The sequence below is a fragment of the Drosophila rhopaloa genome, unplaced genomic scaffold (assembly GCF_018152115.1).
Source record: "Drosophila rhopaloa isolate 14029-0021.01 unplaced genomic scaffold, ASM1815211v1 contig_2, whole genome shotgun sequence".
In the NCBI taxonomy this organism is placed as follows: domain Eukaryota; kingdom Metazoa; phylum Arthropoda; class Insecta; order Diptera; family Drosophilidae; genus Drosophila; species Drosophila rhopaloa.
Window position 1 is genome coordinate 1,937,517 of NW_025335083.1, and position 23,425 is coordinate 1,960,941.

Sequence of the window (23,425 nt, forward strand, 5' to 3'; positions counted from 1 at the left end):
CGGTTTTCCGGATGTTTACAGTTTGGACAGTTCGGCTTAAAAATGTTTTTAGCTCCGCAGCCATAACAGAAGATACTGCGGTTCTCAAGACACTCATCGAAACGATGTCCCAACTTTTCACAATTCCAACATTTCATTGAATTTCGCTGCAAGGCGGAAACTTCTCCTGCATCATTATCCTCTATCTCCTGTTCGAGTTGGGAGATGTTGGGACTCGCGGAAAAATTGTTCTTTCCTACTTGCGGTCTATTCTGCTTACAAAACTGTTCGTGAGTACTTATCTCTTCCCTCAATCTCACTAACGTGGTGATGCGCAAGTGCATCAACTCATACCTAAGAGAGGGTTTTGCATGGCGAATGAGAAGTTGGACCAAAGATTCTTCGGAAATCGTGGTACTTAGACGCGCAACTAACTTTTCTACTTGGAACTGGTATTCCTCGAATGGTTCCCTTTCCGCTTGACGTTTGTTGTTTATCGCTTCCCATATGTCCATGTCTGTGTCTACATCCTTGAACTTTTCTCTAAACTCTAGACAAAATTCATTCCAAGTAAACTGGCGGCAAGCTCGGTGGAATTTCCAATACCACTCATTTGCCTTGCCTACGAAACAAAGGTGTAAGTGATCGCACAGCAGCTGGTAATTGCCGTTCAGGTTCTGCTGAGCTAAGGATTCTACTCTATATAGAAAATCTTCCATCTGTAACCCATCCTTGGCTCCGTCGAATTTCACGTGCCAGCTTTGGATGATACTGGGAACTTTCTCCGGCTGTACCGAAGAGTAAGACCTAACTGAATGATGGCTCGCTTGGCGAATGCCAGAGCTGACGTTTGGGTTTACGGTAGGCGTGTTCAGCCCCAATGGTGGTTGCGATTGACCGGCTGTGAACGCTGGCCTGTTTGTATCGTCGCCAACCCTTCTCCTATCCTGGGAATTCGAATGACTGCCTACCTGCAAATTAGACAGTTGCAACTGAATAAACTGAGTGAGGTCATCCCTCAGTTGTCGCTGCTGAGATTGCATTACTGCTTGTACTGCTCTTCCTATTTCTTCCGAATTATCCGCTCTGGAAGATTCCAGAAAAGAATCGGTGTTTGCGCTTCTGTCGTTCTGTTGACCTGTGCTCTGTTGCTGCTGAGACCTAGTTATCATGCCTCTGCGTGGTGCAGAGCCTCGTCCTCTACCTCTTCTTTCACCCCTGCCTTGGCCTCGATTAACGATTTGGCTATCACCCCTATCAGCTGCAAGATTATCGGTTGATACGTTCGCACTATTTGTTCTGTGATCCGCATCAGTTATTTCTGCTGGCATATTATTATTTGATATGGACAACTGCTGCACGGTGCACGCCTGATTACAGGTTGGGCAAGAATTCGATAATATCAAATGATTCGTAATGCATTGGTGGTGAAATCTGTGGTCGCATGCCAACGGTTGCCAGATCCTCAGTACTATGGCGTACTGACATGTTTCAATCCAAAAAAAATCAAATAATTTCTTTAAATATTCTTTAAATTGGTCCGTGTTTTCCAACGAGTTAATTGTCGGTTTCTGTCCGCTTGGTATTCTCTCTGAAAGTGCTCTATACTAATGAATTATTAATATTGAAATGGTTCCTAGAACACGGATTCGCTCCCCTGGTCAAGTATCGAAGTTCCTCCGATCTCTTGCATCTCCTAGGTGCGCGCGCTATGTTCTAGAACAGGTAACTAAAAATTCTCATGAAGTTGGCTTCCTGCGGCTGGTTCGTACTGGTCGTTCGTACCGTAATGACTCGATAATCGAACGCATTTCCTAGCTACAACTTCCGAGCTCGCTTCCTTCCGACTACTAATTGAAATCTAGTTCCCCGAAGTTAATTTTGTATTTTAATATTTCCCTAGCGAATGAGTGCGCTTCGGTCGCCTTAATCCGTAAGAACTCGAATTGAAGTCGCTTTTCCGGGTACGACACGTCAAAACACTTCCGGTTAACATTCAAAACAAAATAGCTATCAACGGATTTATATTTCTACAAATTACTAATGCTAAATGGATGCTTAATTGAGCAAAATCGCTAGGCTAGTACCTTCCGAGGATCCTACTGTTCAAGATTACGGCCCCTCGAAATTCTACTACATGGGTTTTATTCTCTTTTTTTAATCTCCCAAATGCGGTAATCGGTTTCTAGCCCCACGTTGTTGGGCGCCATTTTCTGTAGTAGCCGCGAAGTAGGTGTTCACAAGAAATTGGTTAAATTTCCAGCGTATAGATGACTTGGCATCGTGCACTTCTTGCATTTGCTCGGTACAAAGCTCGTCGGATATGGCGTGGGTTTTTTCCTCCTCATCTATATAGCACACCCGTTCTACTACGAAAAGTTTAAGTGCACTTTCTGTATTCTACATGGTTGGTTTCAAAATAGTGGCGATAATCAGATATATTCGGACGGACCCTAACAAAACAGATTCAGAGAGAAACACCAGCGTGTTGGGTGGCTTAGGTGTTATTTGCCCCCATTCTATACCCTCCCATCCTTAGTAACACGATGAAAATCTTTTCATTGTTACCCCTTGTCAAATGTCTTTTATTACTCCATTACTTCATATTTAGAAAACTCGACATTAACTGCGTTGTTCAACGACGGACCGTATACTGAGGCTTAATTACATAAATTCATATTGGCTTCAGTTCAATAATATTTCAGATTCATTTCAAGATTAGTTTGTCAGTTTCAATTTCGTTTCAATTTCAAGGTGGGCGAAGTTAAATTTACGTACTAAGTTATGTGATGCTCATATGTGTGCCCTAGCTTTAAATTCCCGGTTAAATACAAATGTTCGCATATAAAATATAAGCCGATATCGGCGGTCACTTACGGAATATATATCCTTCGCTGCTGTTTCGCTGGGCCCATTGAAGATGCAGGTGCTGTGTGATTTAGACTTGGTAGAGCGTTGTTATTTGTTATTAAACGGGATAAGTGTTGGCGTACATATTAGGCATTCACATGGATTACAAGCTAAATGAAAAGAAAAATTAACGTAAGAACAGGGTCGGAATTCAAAGAAAACAAATTATAGATATACGTGGAAAGCTCAATACGACTTTCTTAGTAGCGATTCCTAGTGGGTCGCTAGTTGATGGCTGCGCTGGGTCGCATGTTTCGGCAGCGACGACGGATTTCACAAAAGCCGCTCACATGGCCACTTAATTCAAGAGGTTCTCAATCCTGTTACGTGATCAGCCTGGATCGCCCTCACGCGGGGCTTGTGTTCTGCTACCGCTGTTGACTCCTTTTCTTTACAGTCGATCTATGATGGTGGTGATCGGGTGATTCGGGCTGCTCGGTTATGGAAGCACGTGGGATGTTGCCGCGCACCACTGTCCAAGAGGGATCAGCGTGGTCGTGGTCTGTCGCCGGTTATCACGTGATCTTCCGAGCAAACGCCAGCCGAAAAACTTTCCTCCAGATCAGATCCGGGGGTAATTAGCTATGTCGCGATGGCTCTTCTTATTCTGAGGACGCTAACAAGTTTCGGAGAGGCGCGCCCGTGGGCGTGGCCCGACCGCGTGTCAATTCTGGGTTGCGGAGTCTCAGCTGCACGTGTCGCCTGAGGCACACTTTTGCTGAGTGCAATAATCGTAGCGCTTGGCCGGTCGTAGTAGATTCGCACTTTATTCAGTTGAAAGCGTGAGCGCCCCTTGCGTACGGACCGGTCTTTTGCCTACATGGAAATTTTTACTGTTAGGTTATGTCCAGTGTTTCAGATTTTCTGTCTGTATAAATACCCGCTGAATTCTATTCACGCGCCGGTGAAACAGATTTATGTTGATCTCTTCTTTATTCTTCCGTTTGTGGCTCTTTATTGGTACTCAAATTCCACGTGGGGAATGGACTTGTAATTAGTTTCTATTCGGCTCACAGAAGTATGACTTGATTGCCAAAGATCACAAAACGAAATGAACGAGCTGCTGCCCGACAGTGCGCCGGCAACGTGTACTAGAAAGTTCGCGAGCCGCGATGAACGGGACTATTCCTGATTTCTCCTCTTCCTCTATTCTCCTTCGCACGCACCGACTGTACGCAAGGGCGAGAGGGAAGATCAAGCTCTGCGTGTTCGAGTAGTGCGACTAGTATGATCTACGCTTTACCCTAACTTTTGACTTGCGGTATATACGAATTGGGATGAAAGTTGAGTTATTCTACGCTTGTAAGGTTTTCTATTTTCAAAGCCAACCTGACCCCTACAGTATATACCTTTTTTTGTCGAAAAAAATAGGAATGTTTGGATTTTTTTATGTATGTAACTATTGTTTTCATTATATGAATGATTATATTTTCTGAAAGTTTAGATTGTTTACAATGTTTATGCAAAAATTTTTGAAAAAATATTTAATAGTTTTTAAGGTGTGGCTGTTTCCCTTAAACGCCTTTTTTTAAAGAGCCTTGCGGTGATAATTCCCCAGGACGAATGGGTCAACTGATACCGAAAAAATAAAAATATTTCATTAGTTTAAAGTAGTATCCTGTACTTGAACGAACGTTTTAAAAAATTTTTTTTTTTTTGTGCATACGGGAACGTTTAGTGCAAAAAATAACGTTTTTGGACGCAAAAATTCTTACAAAACTATCTATTTCGGCGAAATAAAAATTTTTACATGAAAAAACGATCGTTCAAGTACTAATAAAATTCATTACGAACATTTAAAAAAAAATTTGAAGAAAATCGGTTCAGTAGTTTTTCGCCAATCTATATCACCGCAAAGTCATTTTTAAATAAACCATTTCGAGATATTCGCGTTTAAAGTTTCAAGTTTGGGTTTGGGCGGGGACGAGGCGCGCGGCTAGGAGCGCTGTAACTTTTTTTCTACAGCTCAAATCTCTATGAAAATGTTGGGAAATATTCTCAAGAAGTTGTTCTTTAAGATAAAGCAAAAAAAAAAATTTCGATTTTTTGAAAATGAAAAAGGTATATACCCCCTTAAGTGAATTGTCTGAGATCTCTACGCTCATACGGACGGACAGACCGGCGGTCATGTCTTAAACGTCTCGGCCATTGATCCTGATCAAGAACATATATACTCTACAGTGTCGGAAACGCTTCCTTTTACCTGCTACATACTTCCCAACGAATACTGTATACCCTCTTACTCTACCATGTGTAACGGGCATACATAAGTAGCCTCTCAGTTTTAAAACTGTTTAGAAAAAACTTTTCCAAAAGTCTTCTTTCTATTGCAGGTAGTATATGTGTCGGTACTGCCTAGAATGGTAAAACTAATAGAAATATCGGCATAACTAAGTTTATTTAGAAAGAGTTGGGCAAAAGATATACAGGCCTGTTCCTAATAATTTAAAAAAAAATAAAGAGAGTTTTTTATTTGGTTCGATCGAACATGCAATGGAATATTGATGCACTGCTTAATCTTATTGTTAAGGACTCAAGCACATGCTAGATCTGGAGATAACTCAAACCTTCAGGACCAAAGTTTCTCGGATGTCTTGGCTTCTCGCACCACGCAGCAAGCTCTCACTTGGTTGTAAGGTTCAAATTTATAAGTCCATATGAGCGCCAAGTTTTTTCTATGGACTCCGGGTTTATGGCATCGCTGCAAAAACCAAGCTCAACAAAATCCGGGTTTTGCAAGCGAAAACACTTCGAAGGATCTCTGGAGCTCCGTGGTTTATGCGAACTACTGACATCGAATGTGATCTTAATGTGCCCAAACTTGGAGACAAGCTGCTTGAACTTGCTCGGAAGTACATGAAAAGGCTAAATGAGCACCCCAACAGCCTAGCCGAGAGACTTGGTACCGCTGCTATAAACAGCGCTCAACCAAGTAACTGAGTCAAAAGAAGACTGAAACGACACCACCCTCAAGACCTACCGGACCGGATTAGACAAATTATTATGTTATTTATTTATTTTTTTTTTTAACCGATTAGATTAAGCTACTAGTTGGATGGTAGTGTGCTAATCTTAAAAATAAAATTTAAAAAAAATAAAGGTAAATCAAAGTTAACTTTGAACATGGCTCGCAGCATAGCTTTGGCTTTAAGCCAGCTGTTCTTATCCTAAGTAATAGACCAATTCCACCGACAATACTTTAATAATATAAGCCAACTCCCAATTTTTTTACGCAGGGGCTTCCATAGTGAAAAAGTGAAAAATAAATAATAATGTGTATCAGAATGATTTGCACAGAATGTTTTGAACTTATCCATCAGAAAAAACTAATACATGTAAAGCACAATCTTTTCACTTTTATCGCTCTTTTAAAAAATAATATTTTTTTTCTTAAGCGAAAAAATAATTAAAACAAGAAAGGAAAGCTTACTTCGGGCGGAGCCGAAGTTGATATACCCTTGCAGAATATTCTGTAAATTATATTCTCCAAAATTATTCATATGATGCATTCTTAATACTCATAAAAATCCCAACTTCCTAACTTTAAAAACACCAAAGTTATGGCATTTCCGATCGTTCAGTTGTATGGCATCTATATGATATAGTGGCCCGATCCGGCTCGTTCCGAAATTTTGGGAAAGTTTCAAGCTTTAAAACTGAGGGACAGACAGACCGACATGGCTAGATCGACTCTCCTGGTGATGCTGATCAAGAATGTATATACTTTATAGGGTCGGAAATGTCTGCTTCACTGCGTTGCAAACTTTTGACTGAAATTATAATACCCTCTGCAAGGGTATAATGAACGCAAAAATCCAAAGGCGCTTCTACATTTGACGGGATATCGATAAGTATCAGTATTTTCAATTCGATTTGGCGTACATTCGCCACAGAATGTTTATTACAATTATTATACATATTATTGTTTTAAAACTTAACGAAACCCATCTTTTTACTAAAACATAGAGCTGTCAAAATGCTATCGATGATTTTTCGTTACCCCTGGGAAAGCCCAATTTCAAACTAAAATCAGTCTAATAAATGCAGTTTTTTACTATACTAAAATAAAGTAGGACCGCCTGAACAGGAAAATAAAACGACTATATGTCGAAAACTTACTTAAATAAATAAATAAACAGAGTGCAATAGATAAGACCAATGGAAATTGCAGCTTGCCAATTGTTGGCACTGCAATGGAAAAAATTAGCAGCAATTAATGGAAATTTGCAACGAACTGCGATAAGTGCGGCCGATATAAATGTGTTTGAAGTTTTGCATTAAGGGGAAGGTGAAATTAAAGTCAGTTTCGACTTGGCCGACCATATGGTCCGAAAAATTGGCCAATGAAATGCTTCACCAATGGAAAAAAGTGGGTCAAATTTAACTTTTTGAACTCAATGCAAGTCTGCTTCCTGATCGACTGTGTTTTGTTTGTATTCACCAGGGGTGGCTGTAATGACTGTAATCATTAGATTTACAAATCTTTCGAGAATCGAGAATAGCAAGTAAGAAACTACATTAAATTAATTGCGATAGAAAACAGACTTTTGGTAGAGTTTCATTCATATAGCTATAAAACTGAGTGACTAGTTGCGTAAAATATAATAGCCTCTGCAAGGGTATAATAAAATCATTGTATTCTTCTTGGATAAATCGATATTTAAAATAATTTTTAAATTTATAACGCATTGAAGGAAACATTCTCGACGCTATAAGTTATATATTTTCTTGATCAATATCAACAGTCGAAACTGGTTCAACAGTATTGAAAGTAATATGAAATTTCTTCGGAGAGGGGCGGATCGGACAACTATACTACATAGCTGTAATAGAAACTAGAAAAAAATTAATTGAAAACAAATTATAACTGTTTTTACATAGATGTAATAACTCTAAGAAGTATTAATTTCTTATATTTTCAGAAACACATTAAATAAAAAATATAGTAATTTCTTACGTTATCAGAAATACGATTTGGCTTACACGTAATTTCAAAATACAATTTTACAGTTTTCAAATAAATTTCCCACTATCATACATTTTTAACGATTATATGAATTCGCCTATATAAATCAAAAAAAACTTATGGTTTTAAAATTTATACTCAAAAAAATCGAGATAAATAGTCTTTTTATAGAAATATTAAGAAGAGGTTTATTATTTCAAGAAATAATATTCAGTTAGTCGCTGTACAATTGAAAGATGTGTTGATTTCTAGTACGCATACTATATGTTTTAGAAAATGGAAAGCGATATTCACTGATATCATTCGCATCGCCAAATTACTTAAATTGGTGAAACTACATCCTTAGTTATTTAAAAACAATTTTTTTTCAAATACGTGTATATTTTATAGTTGGTACAAATATGTATAGTACATGTTTAGCATTTACTATAAAGTGGCAATAGCAGCAATATGCATACTGACTATTTCACAATTTTGGCTCCTCACAAAGTTCATACTTTAAGGACCATGTTCTCTAGCTCTTGGTAATTTAAGAGTAGGTTAACAATTTAAACTAAGGAAATGTAAATCTAAATTAAGAATGTAATGAAAAATGAATTACATTTTTTTCTAAGAAAATATCTTAAGCATCAACGAAAATACCTATTCTGGTCCTAAAATGTACCTCGTACATCATGATTCGGAACAATAATCTTTATATTTTCCACATGTCAATATATTTTGACAACTTGCTGTCAGGTTAAGATAACCATGTTCCCTAATGAGATGCAAGACGAATGGGAGCCGCTTTTTTTGATAAATTGATAAGGTCTTCGGTAGGTACAAATTACAGGCCTGAAAAGGTTGCCCCCGGTATTCCAAGAGCCCAATTAAATCCGTATATGCATGATCGAAATCAGAAAAATCGGTAAAAGATGTAAACTTGTTGTGCATCTTGTGAATGAGCATTGGAATGAACCAGAGAATTCAACAGAATCAGCCGCATCTTCAAGGCCGTTCGATAAACGCAAAACTGGTTTCGAAACCATCTTAAAAATAGAGGATTGAGGGGCGATCTGTGTTTCGATGAGTCAGTTCTCATTATAGCTGCTGTCTTGCATCTCATTTTGAATGGTCAAGGTCAAATTGCAGCTCACGATCTGACAAATTGAGTTAATTTTAATATTTAGAGTAGATAAAAAGTAGGTGGATATATTCATTTGAAATTGTTGTTAAAAAAAGTTTAATATTTAGGTGATATAATATAAGATATATTTTCTTCAATATTTTTATCAAAGAAATATATATCTTCTAAGCAAATAATGAGTATAATACCATAACTTATAACATTAATAAACTTCCATTAAAGACAGACTACCTTTGCGATTTAATTTCGCACTTTTATTTTTTATTTTCGCTCATAATTTCACAAAGAAAATGTGTCGCGTCAGTAAAAAATTAAAAATAAATAAAAAGTAAAAATAACAGGTATGGATTAAATAAAACGCATTAATTGCCGTAATATTGTGTAAAAACGTGGGCATTGTGTGCAATCTGCCACAATGTTGCAATTGCCATCAATTAAATGAAAAGCCTCAACAATTTGCATGGACTTGCAAATTATGGGCAACCGGCGGAAAAAAACTAATGGTACAAAAAACTAAATGTACAAAAGAGAAACGAAAATAGCAAAAGTGAAATAATATGAAATAAATAGTTAGTTGCACAGAAATTGACGTAACTCACATTTAATTTTCTGGCGAAAGGTTGTATAAAAACAGAGCCACTTTCTAAAAGCAACATCGAAAGTTGTTAGAGTGTTGAAAAAAATATCTCCTGATATTTAAATATCGGAAGGAAATTCAAACGCTAAACTGGTTTCAAAATGGATTACATTATTTTCAAATTTGTTCATCTTTATTTTTTAATCATTCTTAGCCTATCCAAGTTAAAATAAATAATATTTGTAATATTTTTGAATTACATGACACATTATTTTTATCTATTGCCCAATAGCAATATCGAATGAAGACAACCTGACCTGATAACCAATTGTTGGTCAAATTAATTGAAAGAATTATGCATATGTGACATGAAACTAACTATTTACTTTAGTATTTGTTGTTTAATTAAAAAATAAGTTTGACTTAGTTGTTTTTAAGCATATACGCATACACCCGAATTTTTAGTAGTTTTCCAAAATATAAACTATTTTATTTTATAAAAATCTGATTATTTCGTGTGATTTTCGTTTTCGGAAATGTTATAATTAATACATGATGATTGCAATCATCTTTGATTGAAGAAAATTATCAATGCGTCTATTTCTCAATACCTACTTGAATAAAACTCATAAGCGCAAAGAAAAATTAAAAAATGAAGAACTTATTTCCTTGTTTCCTGGCTCAAATAAGTTGCCAGGGAGATGAGACTTCTCTGGGCCTTGTTCACCGAGGGCAAATAATCGACTCTGACTTCCCAATCTCTCAACTCCCATTCATTGCGGGTCAAGTGCGTTCAATTTCCTTCAGGGAAACACTGGGGCTCAACACCAGACTGGCATGCCCTCATCAATATAAATCACAACAAAGGACCCTTGGCCAACTAGCTTTTGACATTGTTTACCTCATCAGTTCGTGGAGTTGTGAGAGCCTGGAACCAGCACTTCTTTTTGACTGATGTTCCCTGGATTGTGTGCCATGCTTTTGTTTTTGGCCAGCAGGAAGCTTTTGCTCCTTCTATTTGATGGATTGCGATGCAGCAGCTGTTTTTGTCCAAAAACGATGCACAATTCGGGCAGTATGGCGTTATCTAAAGGACACTTGACCTTATGAATTCTGGTAGCAAAAGCATTCAACGCATGTTATTCGAATCTTAAAAATTTAATTACATTTGTATATATGCGTAATTTTAAAATAAGCTGATTGCAGCATTAAAACCAGGTATCAATAATACATAATAACACATATTTATATATCATATATATTTATCTGTACCCTGGAGTCTACAAATGTGGAGTAATTTTAAGGCCACAAGCAAAAAGATTTTCTGCTCGAATGAATACACTTGCTTTAATAAAACATAAGGAAATTACTCAAGGGATTTTGACACTAAGGGGTTGGGCTCAATCATTGCTTAAATTTTTTCTCAGACTACATGATTTTACGTTAGTGCGAGCAAGTCACCAATTAATAAAAGGATGATCAGATTTTGATATTTAAATGAGGGCTACGCATTTAAAAATAGCTGATAAATATTCTTTCGTACAATAAAATACTGCCGCAGAGGACAAAAAAGGCTTATTAATGAGCTCATAACAACCCCACATTATATTTAAAATTAAAACTCTTATAATTTCGAAAGAGAAGAATGTAATAATGTATAAAAAGCATTTAACATTCAACGATAAACCCAAATTAACCATAAAGATTGATTGAAATTTATTAGCATTAATGGAAAGTGGAGCCGCTGAATCAGGTTTTAATTTCATTAAAATTTAAAACGTTAAATAGTGCTCTTCAACAAATCATTTCTTAACTTTTGAAGGAACTAATACTATTGAAAACATCATTTACCACTTTTAAGAAAAACAAGAAAGGAAAGCTAACTTCGGGCGGAGCCGAAGTTGATATACCCTTGCAGATTATTCTGCAAATTATATTCTCCAAAATTATTCATAAGATGCATTCTTAATACTCATAAAAAATCCCACCTTCCTAACTTTAAAAACACCAAAGTTATGGCATTTCCAATCGTTCAGTTATATGGCAGCTACAGGATATAGTCGGCCGATCCATATGAAATTTGGTAGGTCGGATTAATTGGCCAAAAATAAAACCCATAGCAAATCCCAACGATCAATCAGTTATATGTCAGCTATAGGATATAGTCGGCCGATCCTTATGAAATTTGATATGTCGGATTGATTGGGCAAAAATAAAACCCATAGAAAATCCCAACTTCCTAGCTTTACAAACACCAAAGTTATGGCATTTCCGATCAATCAGTTATATGGCAGCTATAGGATATAGTCGGCCGATCCCGGCCGTTCCGACTTATATACTGCGTGCAAAGGAAAGAAGGGTGTGTGCAAAGTTTGAATTCGATATCTTTAAAACTGAGAGACTAGTTCGCGTAGAAACAGACAGACGGACAGACGGACAGACAGACGGACAGACGGACATGGCTATATCAACTCAGGAGGTGATCCTGATCAAGAATATATATACTTTATAGGGTCGGAGATGTCTCTTTCACTGCGTTGCACACTTTTGACCAAAATTATAAAACATTTTCTTACTTTTGAATAAGTAATACAAAACAAGAAAGGAAAGCTAACTTCGGGCGGAGCCGAAATTAATATACCCTTGCAGAATATTATGTACATTATATTCTCCAAAATTATTCATATGATGCATTCTTAATACTCATAAAAAATCCCAACTTCCTAACTTTAAAAACACCAAAGTTATGGCATTTCCAATCGTTCAGTTATATGGCGGCTATAGGATATAGTCGGCCGATCCCGGCCGTTCCGACTTATATACTGCGTGCAAAGGAAAGAAGGGTGTGTGCAAAGTTTCAATTCGATAGCTTTAAAACTGAGAGACTAGTTTGCGTAGAAACAGACAGACGGACAGACGGACAGACAGACGGACAGACGGACAGACGGACATGGCTATATCAACTCAGGAGGTGATCCTGATCAAGACTATATATACTTTATAGGGTCGGAGATGTCTCCTTCACTGCGTTGCACACTTTTGACCAAAATTATAATACCCTCTGCAAGGGTATAAAAATAAGATATATATCATTAATTTTAAAATAAATAAAAAACAATTTATTAATTTTAAGTCATAAGTTTAAAAAAAAAATTCGAATGTTTTCGAAAATGTTCTACCAAAATATAAAATATAAGTACTTGTAAATAAGCTTGCTCAGTGGATTCTTCGAATCAATAAATAAATAATGAAAAGTAAAGCTAAAGGTATGCTTTGGTATCACACAATACTTATTTTATGTGCTTTGACCATATTTGTACTCGTAATGTGATTTCTAGCAATACCAATCTAAAACTTGTTGTTATCATCGAAGCACGGTTTGTTGTTGTTTTGCTGTTAAAAAATCATACGTTTTTGTCTTTGTCTTATGGAATCGGAAATTATTGTTCTAAATTGAAGATGGAACCTTGACAAAAACAAAAACACATGATTTTCGAAATTGACCAATTTTTAACCTTGGTCGGACTGCAGCATCTGAAACAAGAAAGAAAAGCTAACTTCGGGCGGAGCCGAAGTTGATATACCCTTGCAGAATATTCTGTAAATTATATTCTCCAAAATTATTCATATGATGCAATCTTAATACTCATAAAAAATCCCAACTTCCTAACTTTAAAAACACCAAAGTTATGGCATTTCCAATCGTTCAGTTATATGGCAGCTATAGGATATAGTCGGCCGATCCTTATGAAATTTGATAGGTTGGATTGATTGGTTAAAAATAGAACCCATAGAAAATCCCAACTTCCTAACTTAACAAAAACCAAAGTTGTGGCATTTCCGATCAATCAGTTATATGGTGGCTATAGGATATAGTCGGCCGATCCTTATGAAATTTGGTAGTTCGAATTGATAGGCCAAATATAACACCCATAGAAAATCCCAACTTCCTAACTTCACAAACACCAAAGTTATGGCATTTCCGATCAATCAGTTATATGGCAGCTATAGGATATAGTCGGCCGATCTTTATGAAATTTGGTAGGTCGGATTGATTGGCCAAATATAAAACCCATATAAAATTCCAACTTCCTAACTTAACAAACAGCAGAGTTATGGCATTTCCGATCAATCAGTTATATGGCAGCTATAGGATATAGTCGGCCGATCCCGGTCGTTCCGACTTATATACTGCGTGCAAAGGAAAGAAGGGTGTGTGCAAAGTTTCAATCCGATAGCTTTAAAACTGAGAGACTAGTTTGCGTAGAAACAGACAGACGGACAGACGGACAGACGGACATGGCTATATCAACTCAGGAGGTGATCCTGATCAAGAATATATATACTTTATAGGGTCGGAGATGTCTCCTTCACTGCGTTGCACACTTTTGACCAAAATTATAATACCCTCTGCAAGGGTATAAAAAGTGAGAGATAAAAAATTAAATAGGCATGCGAAATAGACGAACTAATTGTACCACTAACCGAATCAGGGAGTCCAAATGCACGGAGTATAAGCCACTGTTATTGCCTCAAGCCACTCTTAAATGTTGATGTCAAACTGTGACATTAAGCTCAATATCTGATATGCGCTTATCGCTTGGTATTATCTTGCTTGCATCGCGATAGTGACAGATTCATTGAGGTTAGTAATTTGCATTGCAAAACGAGTACGAAACCGAAGCTTATCTTTCAGCATCTCGCAGCGAACCTCGGACAGTAGCCAGGAAAATATTGTCCAACCTATATCTATCAGTTCGTATCGAGTTATGTATGTCTCCACGTCGCTGTTGGCTTCCATTCTCTTTCCCAAGTAACTGAAGGCCAAATATAAAAATCTGCACTCTTTAAGTGTTCAGAAATCGACTGGCATTTTCAACGCTTTAAGCAAAATTTCGAGCTCTTTTTTGGCGTTAGCGGAGAGGGTAATTAGGTAAAAATATTTGCACATGTCCTCACTTTAACGTTGTCTTTTAAAACGCTATAAAAATGCTCAGCTCTTGCTATCAGGTTGTTTCATATAATGCCGTGTACAAATTTTTTTCGCCGCAACTTATTTGTCGCCCACCTTTTTTTTGCTCGTATTTAAAGGACATTTCTTTAGCGAATATGTGTTGGAGACTCCTTTTTATTTTTATCTCGTCAAAAATGTTACAAATTCCAAACCTATTTAAAATGTTTTACTTCGCTTTTGTTTTTTTTAAATTAAATCCTATTTAATGTATGAACATTTTAAAAATATGTTGTGATATGGACGTCAAACGTGCTACCCATTTTATATTTAATTGAGAAAATAGTGTACTGGTATTATAACCTTTCAGGGATCACCGCAAATCTAAGAAGAATTTTAGTGCAAGAATATTAATTTCTTTAAGGAATGGTAAGGTAAGGCAATTGGCTTAAGTCGATAGTTCAAAATATTGATTTATTGAATGAAAATTTTCTAGAAATTTCAAGATTACAATGAGACATAAAGCTTACAGGAAATCATAAAATAATTTTATTTAGTTTTAAATATATTATAGCGAATAAAAATTAAAAGCGAAAATATTGTTTGTCACAAGTATTTTGGTAAATGTGTTTTAAATTCTAATAATATATTTAAAGAAAATAGAAGGGCAAATCTTCAAAATTATTGAGAAACTTATCCTTTCTTTACATCAATGTCCGGCAAAATCCTTCCAAAGACCTTTGACATTAGCAATTGACCAGTCACTAAAATCTCAGCGGTTCCAATTTTAGAGTAAATAATTCAATATCTGTCAAGAAATTGGGTATTGTTCGGGCTTTATGGTAGGGTGCGTTGTTCTGTTAAAGTATACAAGATGGTCCTTGTCATTATACAGGACTCTTAAATATTTGCCTCCGTTTATGGTGCCATTCAATGGTTTATTGGTTAATCGCAAAACCCATTGAAGCACATGCACCCCAAATCATGACTGATTCTTTACCATGCGTTCACATACAGCAGCCTTTTTTTTCGGAGGTTCTTTCGATCAAAGTGTCAAAAAAAAGCTGTTTAATACGATTTAAAATCATTAAAATACCTAAAATTATTATCCGAACTACTTATCACTAATTTTATTTAAATAAAACTATCAACTTATTAAAATAAAACAACAAATATTGGGACTTCAATCCTACAATATTGTTTCCCAAAAAGATATAAAGGCTTGCTTTTAGTTTCATAACCGAAATACTTTATCAACCATTGTATACTGAGTTTAAATGCAGTTGGCTTAAGAAAGTGAGAATCGAACATGGGTATAAATTTTAACAGCAAATATATTCTACTTCTTTTTAGCCAGATGTAATGTATTTTTTTTTACTAGCGCTAAAAATAAAGCCATAAAATCGAAATCACACCGAGTTAATCAAATGTTGTTTAGCTGCCAAATTAGGGAGTTTGATCTAGTTGACTAAGTAACAGCTGCAACTCGGAAATCATGTATGCCAGCGAGGCATGAAAAAGAAATGGATAAAAGAAGTTATACGTAGCTGGCCATCATTAAGTTCATCTGTAAGGGAAAATGCTACAATTTGTGGTTTTCCGAAAAACAGGTATAAACGCAAACACTAGTCATAAAGGTAAGGGCCAACACCAAGGGAACACACAAAGACAAAAAGCTACCAATGCAGAAGGAGTTGGTAGTTGGTATTGGCATAAAGTGAATTGCCTCTTGATTAATTAAAAGCTCTTTGATCATTCTCCCTGTGTGCGTGTGTTTTCCTTGTTCTGCTAAAAATCCACCCCTAGCCCTGTCAAATATTTCTTACTTTCTATCCTCCTATATCCCTCCAATGTTCTCGACTGTTTCCCCTTTTGGCTAAAAAGAAGTGGTTTTAGCCATGTTGTGGGTTTGCCATTGACAAAAGCTGTTGGCAGCAGTCAAGAACACAAGATTTCGAATGTTAAAATACAACTGGAGTTAAAAGGAAATATTTCTTACAAGCAAAAAATCAAGAAGGAGCGCTGGAGTCCAGTGTTACGACTATAATCCTCGTTATTTTGATATCCAATTAAAAAACAATTATACTTCTAGCAATTGCAGTCAATTGCAATTTTTGAACAGAACTGGTCTACAATAATTATAAGGGCCCTTTAGTCTAAAGTTAGTCTTCATGACTGTTAGTTAAGTTATATTTTTAAGCTTTGATCTACTTATTGTTAGTCTCATTAAAGAGAAGATCCAACAAATAAAGCATATATGTAAAGGTATTCTGATCTGCTAGAGCTGACTTAATTGACCAACTTGAACTTAATTTTTTTATAGCTTCTGAAATAATCTTTCGTTATATCCCATTAGTATGTATATGCAATACTAAAAAAACGATCAGAATTTCAAAAATAAAAACAAGAGAGAACGCTATAGTCAAGTGCCTCGACTATTAGATACCCGTTACTCAGCTAAACTACTTAATATAAATATGGGGTTTGGGCGTTAGAGTGGGCGTGGCAAACTTTTATTGGGCCAATCGATAGGTATTGACGAAACAAATACATATCAATTAAAATTTTCATAATAGCATCAAAACTGTGGCCACAGCTTGTGGCTTGTGGGCGTCAGAGGGGGCGTGGCACCATTTTGAAACAAACTTGCGCTGCGTAGGAACTCCTAAAATCTACATGCAAATGCCAATCTTCTAGCTTTTATAATTTCCGAGATCTCAGCGTTCATACGGACAGACGGAGCAGTTTTATTGTGTTTATCAATACCTATCGAAATGTAGAAGAAATTTTTCAAATCGGACCATTCGTTAAAAAGTTATGCGTGATCAAAGTTTCTATCTCCATCTCCCTCGCACTCCCTTTACCTGAGTAACGGGTATCTGATAGTCGGGGCACCCGACTATAGCGTTCTCTCTTGTTTTATTTTATAATTCTAAGGACCTTGTCTAAAGGATAGTGGACTACAAATTAGAAATTCCTTAAAAAGAAAATAATACATTTTTAATAATTCTTCTTAAACTGTAAAACTATTATAACCAATATTGAAATCGTGCAAAGGAGGAATCAAATGTTTTTAAGTGGTCAACCTTATTTCTGTTCTGCATTTCTTGGAACTTGTTTGCTAAAAATAAAAATAATTGCATTTTTTGTAACTAGAAAAATGAACTGGGCTAAAAGAAAATATAGCATTAAGATGGCGTGACCAGATCCTGCGTGAGAATCAATAAACATGAATGGGAACGCATGTGGGTTTACTTTAAGCATTGAGTGCAAACACGTAACTAATAGTAAGCCAGACTTAGTTTATGTCTTCATTGAAATACATTTTTTTTAGCAGCAACAAGGAAATTTTTTTCTCTTGGATAGGATTTATTAATACTCTTTTATTAGATTTTCGTAAAAAAAACAAATGGAATAATAATTAGGTCAATTAAATCTCTTTAAGATATCATGTTCTTGAACATAGTACCTCTGTCTGCTGACAACATATAACAACTACTAAGAATTGGTTTTATATTAAACCATCATCACAAGCACATGCCAAGTTCTTTTAGCCAACCCACTTTGAGATCCACCCAGATGTTTCAAGTGACCAACTCATTTCAGCTCAGTCGAAGACATTCCCCAGCCAAAACAAAAGCCTCTACACACGGACCACGCCACTATTAACATAAGCAAAGCCATCGACTATACTCTATAGATACAAAGACCTGTTGTCTCCTCGAAATGCACCACAATAAATTAATGTCAATTTCTGGAACTACTTTTTACACGAGGAAAGATTGAGTGAAAGTATTACAACATCGTTATTTTATCAGAGGAGCCAGATAAGTTTATTTAATAAGTAAGAACTATTTCTAATATTATTTATATGACGAATTTATATATTTTGCATAGACCTTAAAAAATGTCAAATGAATAAAACTTTTTTCACCTCAGTGTTTATTGAGAATGGCAAAACCGGTTGACAGTCTGTGAAAACTGGCAAGAAAGACAGGCAGATATCAAAGCCTAATGGCGCCAACGACGATTACTGAAAACATAGACATTAAATGCAAAGGAAGTGACATTAATTGCATTGATTTAGCAGGCCCTTCACCCCGAAAAGCTGATAAAAGTTCGCATTGTCTGCCTCCATTATTGGGATGCATTTAAAGGCGAATCCATAAAAATGTACGGGAAATGGATTCGGGGGTTGAAAGCGAGGGAACCATTTCCATGGGATGGTCATTACGCACTCATTGCGTATGCACTTCCAATTATTTGAAATTGTTACTAATGAGAAAATAATTGGCAATATGCTAATCAAACGGTGGCAGTTGGTCGTCGGTCAGCCCTCCATTCCGATTCCAACAAATTGTAAATGAAGCATTGCGAACGGATCGATCTGATTTAATTAAGACGCCCAGCCAGTCGCAGGAGCTTTGAAATTTTAGCATAGAATCGGGTCTGACTCTAATGCAGATTCAATTGTTTCAAAAGACTGGGCTTTTAAATTGCCCAGTAAACACATATACATATCTCTTATATTGGCAAGAGTATTTAATTACCTTAAAGTTAAATCTTTCAATACCTTAGAAAAAACAAGACAGTAAGAAAACTTCGGCAAGCCGAAGCATATATAATATATATATATATATGGTATACCCTTGCAGTAATTACAAAACGATTAAATTTCTATGTCTATATTACTAAAAACAATTAAGCTATATATAAACAAAAAACTTGTAGTTTCCATAGGGAAATTGGAATATAATTTTTTTACAAATTTTTTTATAACAATATGAATTTTGCTTAAGATATATAATAAGATAATGTACTGCTGGTTTTCGTATTTAAATATTAGTGGTTGAATGGTATTTAAGCTTTGACTTTGACATGTTTTTAACTATGCGACTCAAAAACAAGTCACCATTGCTACAAATATTTTCCACGTCCGAATTCAAGCAAACGTAAGAAAATCTTGAAATATTGGGGCAATGCAATCAGTACCATACAGGTGATTTGGCTTGCAACATGTTGATACAAACATTACTATTAGCACCGGTAGCGAAAAACCATAAATACCTATCGCTCAATAAATACGTTAGCGATTCAGACAATCGGGGCGTGTGCAACATTAATCAAAACTTCAGCCATGTACATAAAATCTCACCTGCAGTAAACCTCCTTTTTTCTTCCGCTTTTTTCAGTTTTTCTCTTTTTGTATGCACTAAGAATTTCAATTTTTCACTCCATGCAACGGTACTCCATAATTTAAAGTCTATATCCGAGCGAGCGTATGTTTAATTGCATTGCTTGATTGATGCATTTTGATTGATTAATGGCGTTTAAAGTGCGTGCGAACAGTCAGCTGTCTTTTATCAGAGGTGCCTCTTAATAAGGTAAACATTTACTTGGAGGCGTTCGCGAATAACAGCCACACAATTACAATTGCTGATCAATTTGATGCATTTGCATATAATCAAGCCCCAAATACCAGCTTCTCAAATCGATTTTTAGATTTTCGGTTATATATTAAAATTGCAAAATTATTAAAACAAATAAAAATAATTTGTCCGCGATAGAAATTGAACGGATACGTTAAGTGGACACACGTGAAATTCATCTCCATTTAACCATATTGGCAAATCAATACAAGAATAAATGATATAGTAGAGTCCACAAAAAAAATAAAATATATTCTAAATTATAAGTCATATGGCAAAAACGCAGGTCTTTGATTTAATCCCTTGGGGACAATTTTTGTACCAGTTACTCGTATAGTATGTAATATTTGAAAAATAAGTCGATCTAGCCAAAGACCAATATATACCAATATACCAATTTTATTGGTCTTTGATCTAGCCATGTTGGTTTACTAAGCAAATTAAAAGATTCTTTTGAGGTGCTCGCTAGTTGTAACCATCTTTATTCGAACAGTTTGTGGGTAATTAGTTACTCATTGTTTGGCATTTTCAAAATTGCATTTAGTAATAAAAGGAGTAGCTTTCAAGAGAAAAAAACAATAATTTATTTAGCCTCTTGCTAAATTGGTAAAGTTTTCAAAATTGTTTCAGAGTAACAAAAAAATTTCAATTTTAGCTTACCATTACGCTGACAAGAGCTCAATGCTGTGACAAAAACTTCCTAAGAATATGTAAGATATGGATTTACTATTTAAATTAGCAAAGATTATAGTTATTTATTATATAAATAAATGACTAAATCGAAATTAATATTTTTTGGTTCCTGAAATCTCTTTAACTTGGGGTTAATGGCTCTAAAAACGGTTCATAAAGTTTGAGTAAATTTCCTCCAAAACTGCAAATTCAAATATTCCAAACTTCCAACTTTTTCCACCTTTCACCTGTAATGGTCCAAAATGACTTAAACCAATAAAGCGCACTTACACCTTTGATGGCTTTAGTGTTGGATTTCTGCCCTACCAAAGAAAAGTCTCAGATAGATTTATAGTTTTTGATCTTAGCTTTATATGGAACATGTTAAATGTTACTTGGTGGATCGCTTCCCAATAAAAAAGACACACTTTCAGACATTTGTTGTATTCGAAACAAAACGGAGATCGCCTGAACCGCAAGCATTATCTAAAGTCTGTTTTTTAGACGTGTGTTTTTTACAGCGCTGTTCTAAAAATATGAAATACATAATGGCTATGTCAAATAAATTCCATCTGGGGGGTCCAATTTTCCTTCTCAAGAAAATTTTGTTTAAATGGGTACGTTAATATAGAGCACACCAAACAGTGACTTTTGATGTAACGGCTTCAAGAATGGTTTGTGGATTATCATTACTCCAAATGACACAATTTGGTTCATTAATTTTTGTTCATTAACCTATCCACTAAAAGAGAGTTTTATAGCTGAATATTTTCTTTTTAAAATTGGGCCTCTCGGCTTGCAAATATTACAATATAAATCATTTTTGAAACTTAATGGCATATCTTATAAATAATATAAATTCTTTGGTACAACAAGTCTTAAAAAACATACAAGTGTATTCGAATACTTAAAAATGAGATTGGTAAAAATTATTAAAGTCAACGTAATCTGCCATGAGATTTTCCACATCCCCGCCACTAATCGACACTCGTTCTAGTCGATTTCATCTACTATCTCAATGAAATTAACGACTGCACATTTTTAAAATAAAATAATCTCTATATTTTAAAGGATATAATCCATTAAATCTTAGTACTTCAGCAAAACTGGATTTTAAAGTTACATTTGCCACTCAATTTTTTTCTTCTCAGCAGATTTTAGTTATTCTGTGAGAGTGGCATCTGGACAAAAGCTGAATGCTATGTAAGAACAGGAAGAAAAATACCTAAATACTGGGAAGTGAATATCGTGATTAAGCCTGGCACTTATTATTCAGTAGCATTGTATATACAATAAGGTAAAATATCTATTGAGTGAAACTAAATGCACGCACTCGAAAATTAATTAGTTAGATTTTTATAATAAAAGTAAACGCCGCCGTCGACGACAAAGACATCGGCGTAAACCTCTGTTTGCACTTCATAACCAGCCGGCATTCGGCGTGCTGTTTTTTCCCACGGCAGCCTCTCCTCCCAAGCGGTTCTACAAGAAGACGTCCGTGCTGAGCGGCGACGGCGGCTATGAGGTGGTGCTGGACCACCGGAAACTGAAGACGCCCAAGGGGACGCCCTTTCTGGTGCGCAGCGAACCACTCGCCATTGCGGTGGCCACGGAGTTCGACGCCCAGAAGGAGCACATCGAGCGCTCCCGCATGCACCTGTCCACCCTCTGCTTCACGGCCATCGACAATCCGAACCACCTCAGCAAGCTGGACATGGTCAACTACCTGCTCAACGGTGCTCTTCCAGTACGACGTGGGTGACTGCTTCTAAGTGTAGGGCTGCGGTCCACTGACATGTATCCGTTGCAGGACGAGACCAACTCAAGTTCTGGGGTCGCGTGGAGTGGGCCCATGATCTCAGCCAACAGGAGCTGCAATCCCGCTTGGCGGCGGCAGTGCTCTTCGTACATCTCAACTGTTCAGAAAACTTTGTTAAGCAAAAGTCAATTCTTTAAATTACAAGGATAATTGTTGAAAATACAGCGGGTTTGATCAGTCTTTGAAATGTTTTTAGAAAAGAAACTTTGTCTATTTTAAATTAGTAGAAATTCGGCTTATCGAAATATCGAAAAAAAAACCTAAAAAACAGGCACCTAACAAAATGCAAAACCGTTCAAAAGATAAATGTTTGTTAGATTATCCAATCGAAATCAAGCCGAACTAAAATAATAATCTACGCTTTTTATACCCTTGCAGAGGGTATTATAATTTCAGTCAAAAGTTTGCAACGCAGTGAAGGAGACATTTCCGACCCTATAAAGTATATATATTCTTGATCAGCATCACCAGGAGAGTCGATCTAGTCGATCGATGTCCGTCTGTCCGTCTGTCCGTCCGTCTGTCCGTCTGTCCGTCCGTCCGTCTGTCCGTCCGTCCGTCCGTTTCTACGCAAACTAGTCCCTCAGTTTTAAAGCTTTCTGCTTGAAACTTTCCCAAAAGTTGTCTTTCTATTGCAGGTAGTATATAAGTCGGAACGAGCCGACTATATCATATAGCTGCCATATAACTGAACGATCGGAAAAGCCATAACTTTGGTGTTTTTAAAGTTAGGAAGTTGAGATTTTCTATGGGTTTTATTTTTGGCTAATCAATCCGACCTACCAAATTTCATTAGGATCGGCCGGCTATATCTTATAGCTGCCATATAACTGAACGATTAGAAATGTCATAACTTTGGTGTTTTTAAAGTTAGGAAGTTGGGACTTTTTATGAGTATTAAGAATACATCATATGAATAATTTTGGAGAATATAATTTATAGAATATTCTGCAAGGGTATATCAACTTCGGCTCCGCCCGAAGTTAGCTTTCCTTT

At 36.2% G+C, this 23,425-nt stretch overlaps 1 protein-coding gene across 1 annotated transcript; it reads left to right on the forward strand.

The window, feature by feature from the left end:
• The first annotated feature begins 1,720 nt into the window (after nt 1-1,720).
• On the forward strand, nt 1,721-22,566 carry LOC108050640 (ATP synthase mitochondrial F1 complex assembly factor 2-like). The gene is made up of 3 exons (XM_044460321.1): nt 1,721-1,765; nt 22,040-22,364; nt 22,421-22,566. Exons 1-3 carry the CDS (start codon nt 1,721-1,723, stop codon nt 22,564-22,566), a joined length of 516 nt encoding a protein of 171 aa, XP_044316256.1.
• The last annotated feature ends 859 nt before the right edge of the window (nt 22,567-23,425 follow it).

Bases quoted from the DNA above. Each gene is read 5' to 3' on its own strand.
- LOC108050640 (XM_044460321.1), top strand. From the start codon at position 1,721: ATGAAGTTGGCTTCCTGCGGCTGGTTCGTACTGGTCGTTCGTACC. The intron at 1,766-22,039 runs GTAATGACTCGA...CTTCATAACCAG, and splicing joins TCGTACTGGTCGTTCGTACC to CCGGCATTCGGCGTGCTGTT. The intron at 22,365-22,420 runs GTGGGTGACTGC...TATCCGTTGCAG, and splicing joins CGGTGCTCTTCCAGTACGAC to GACGAGACCAACTCAAGTTC.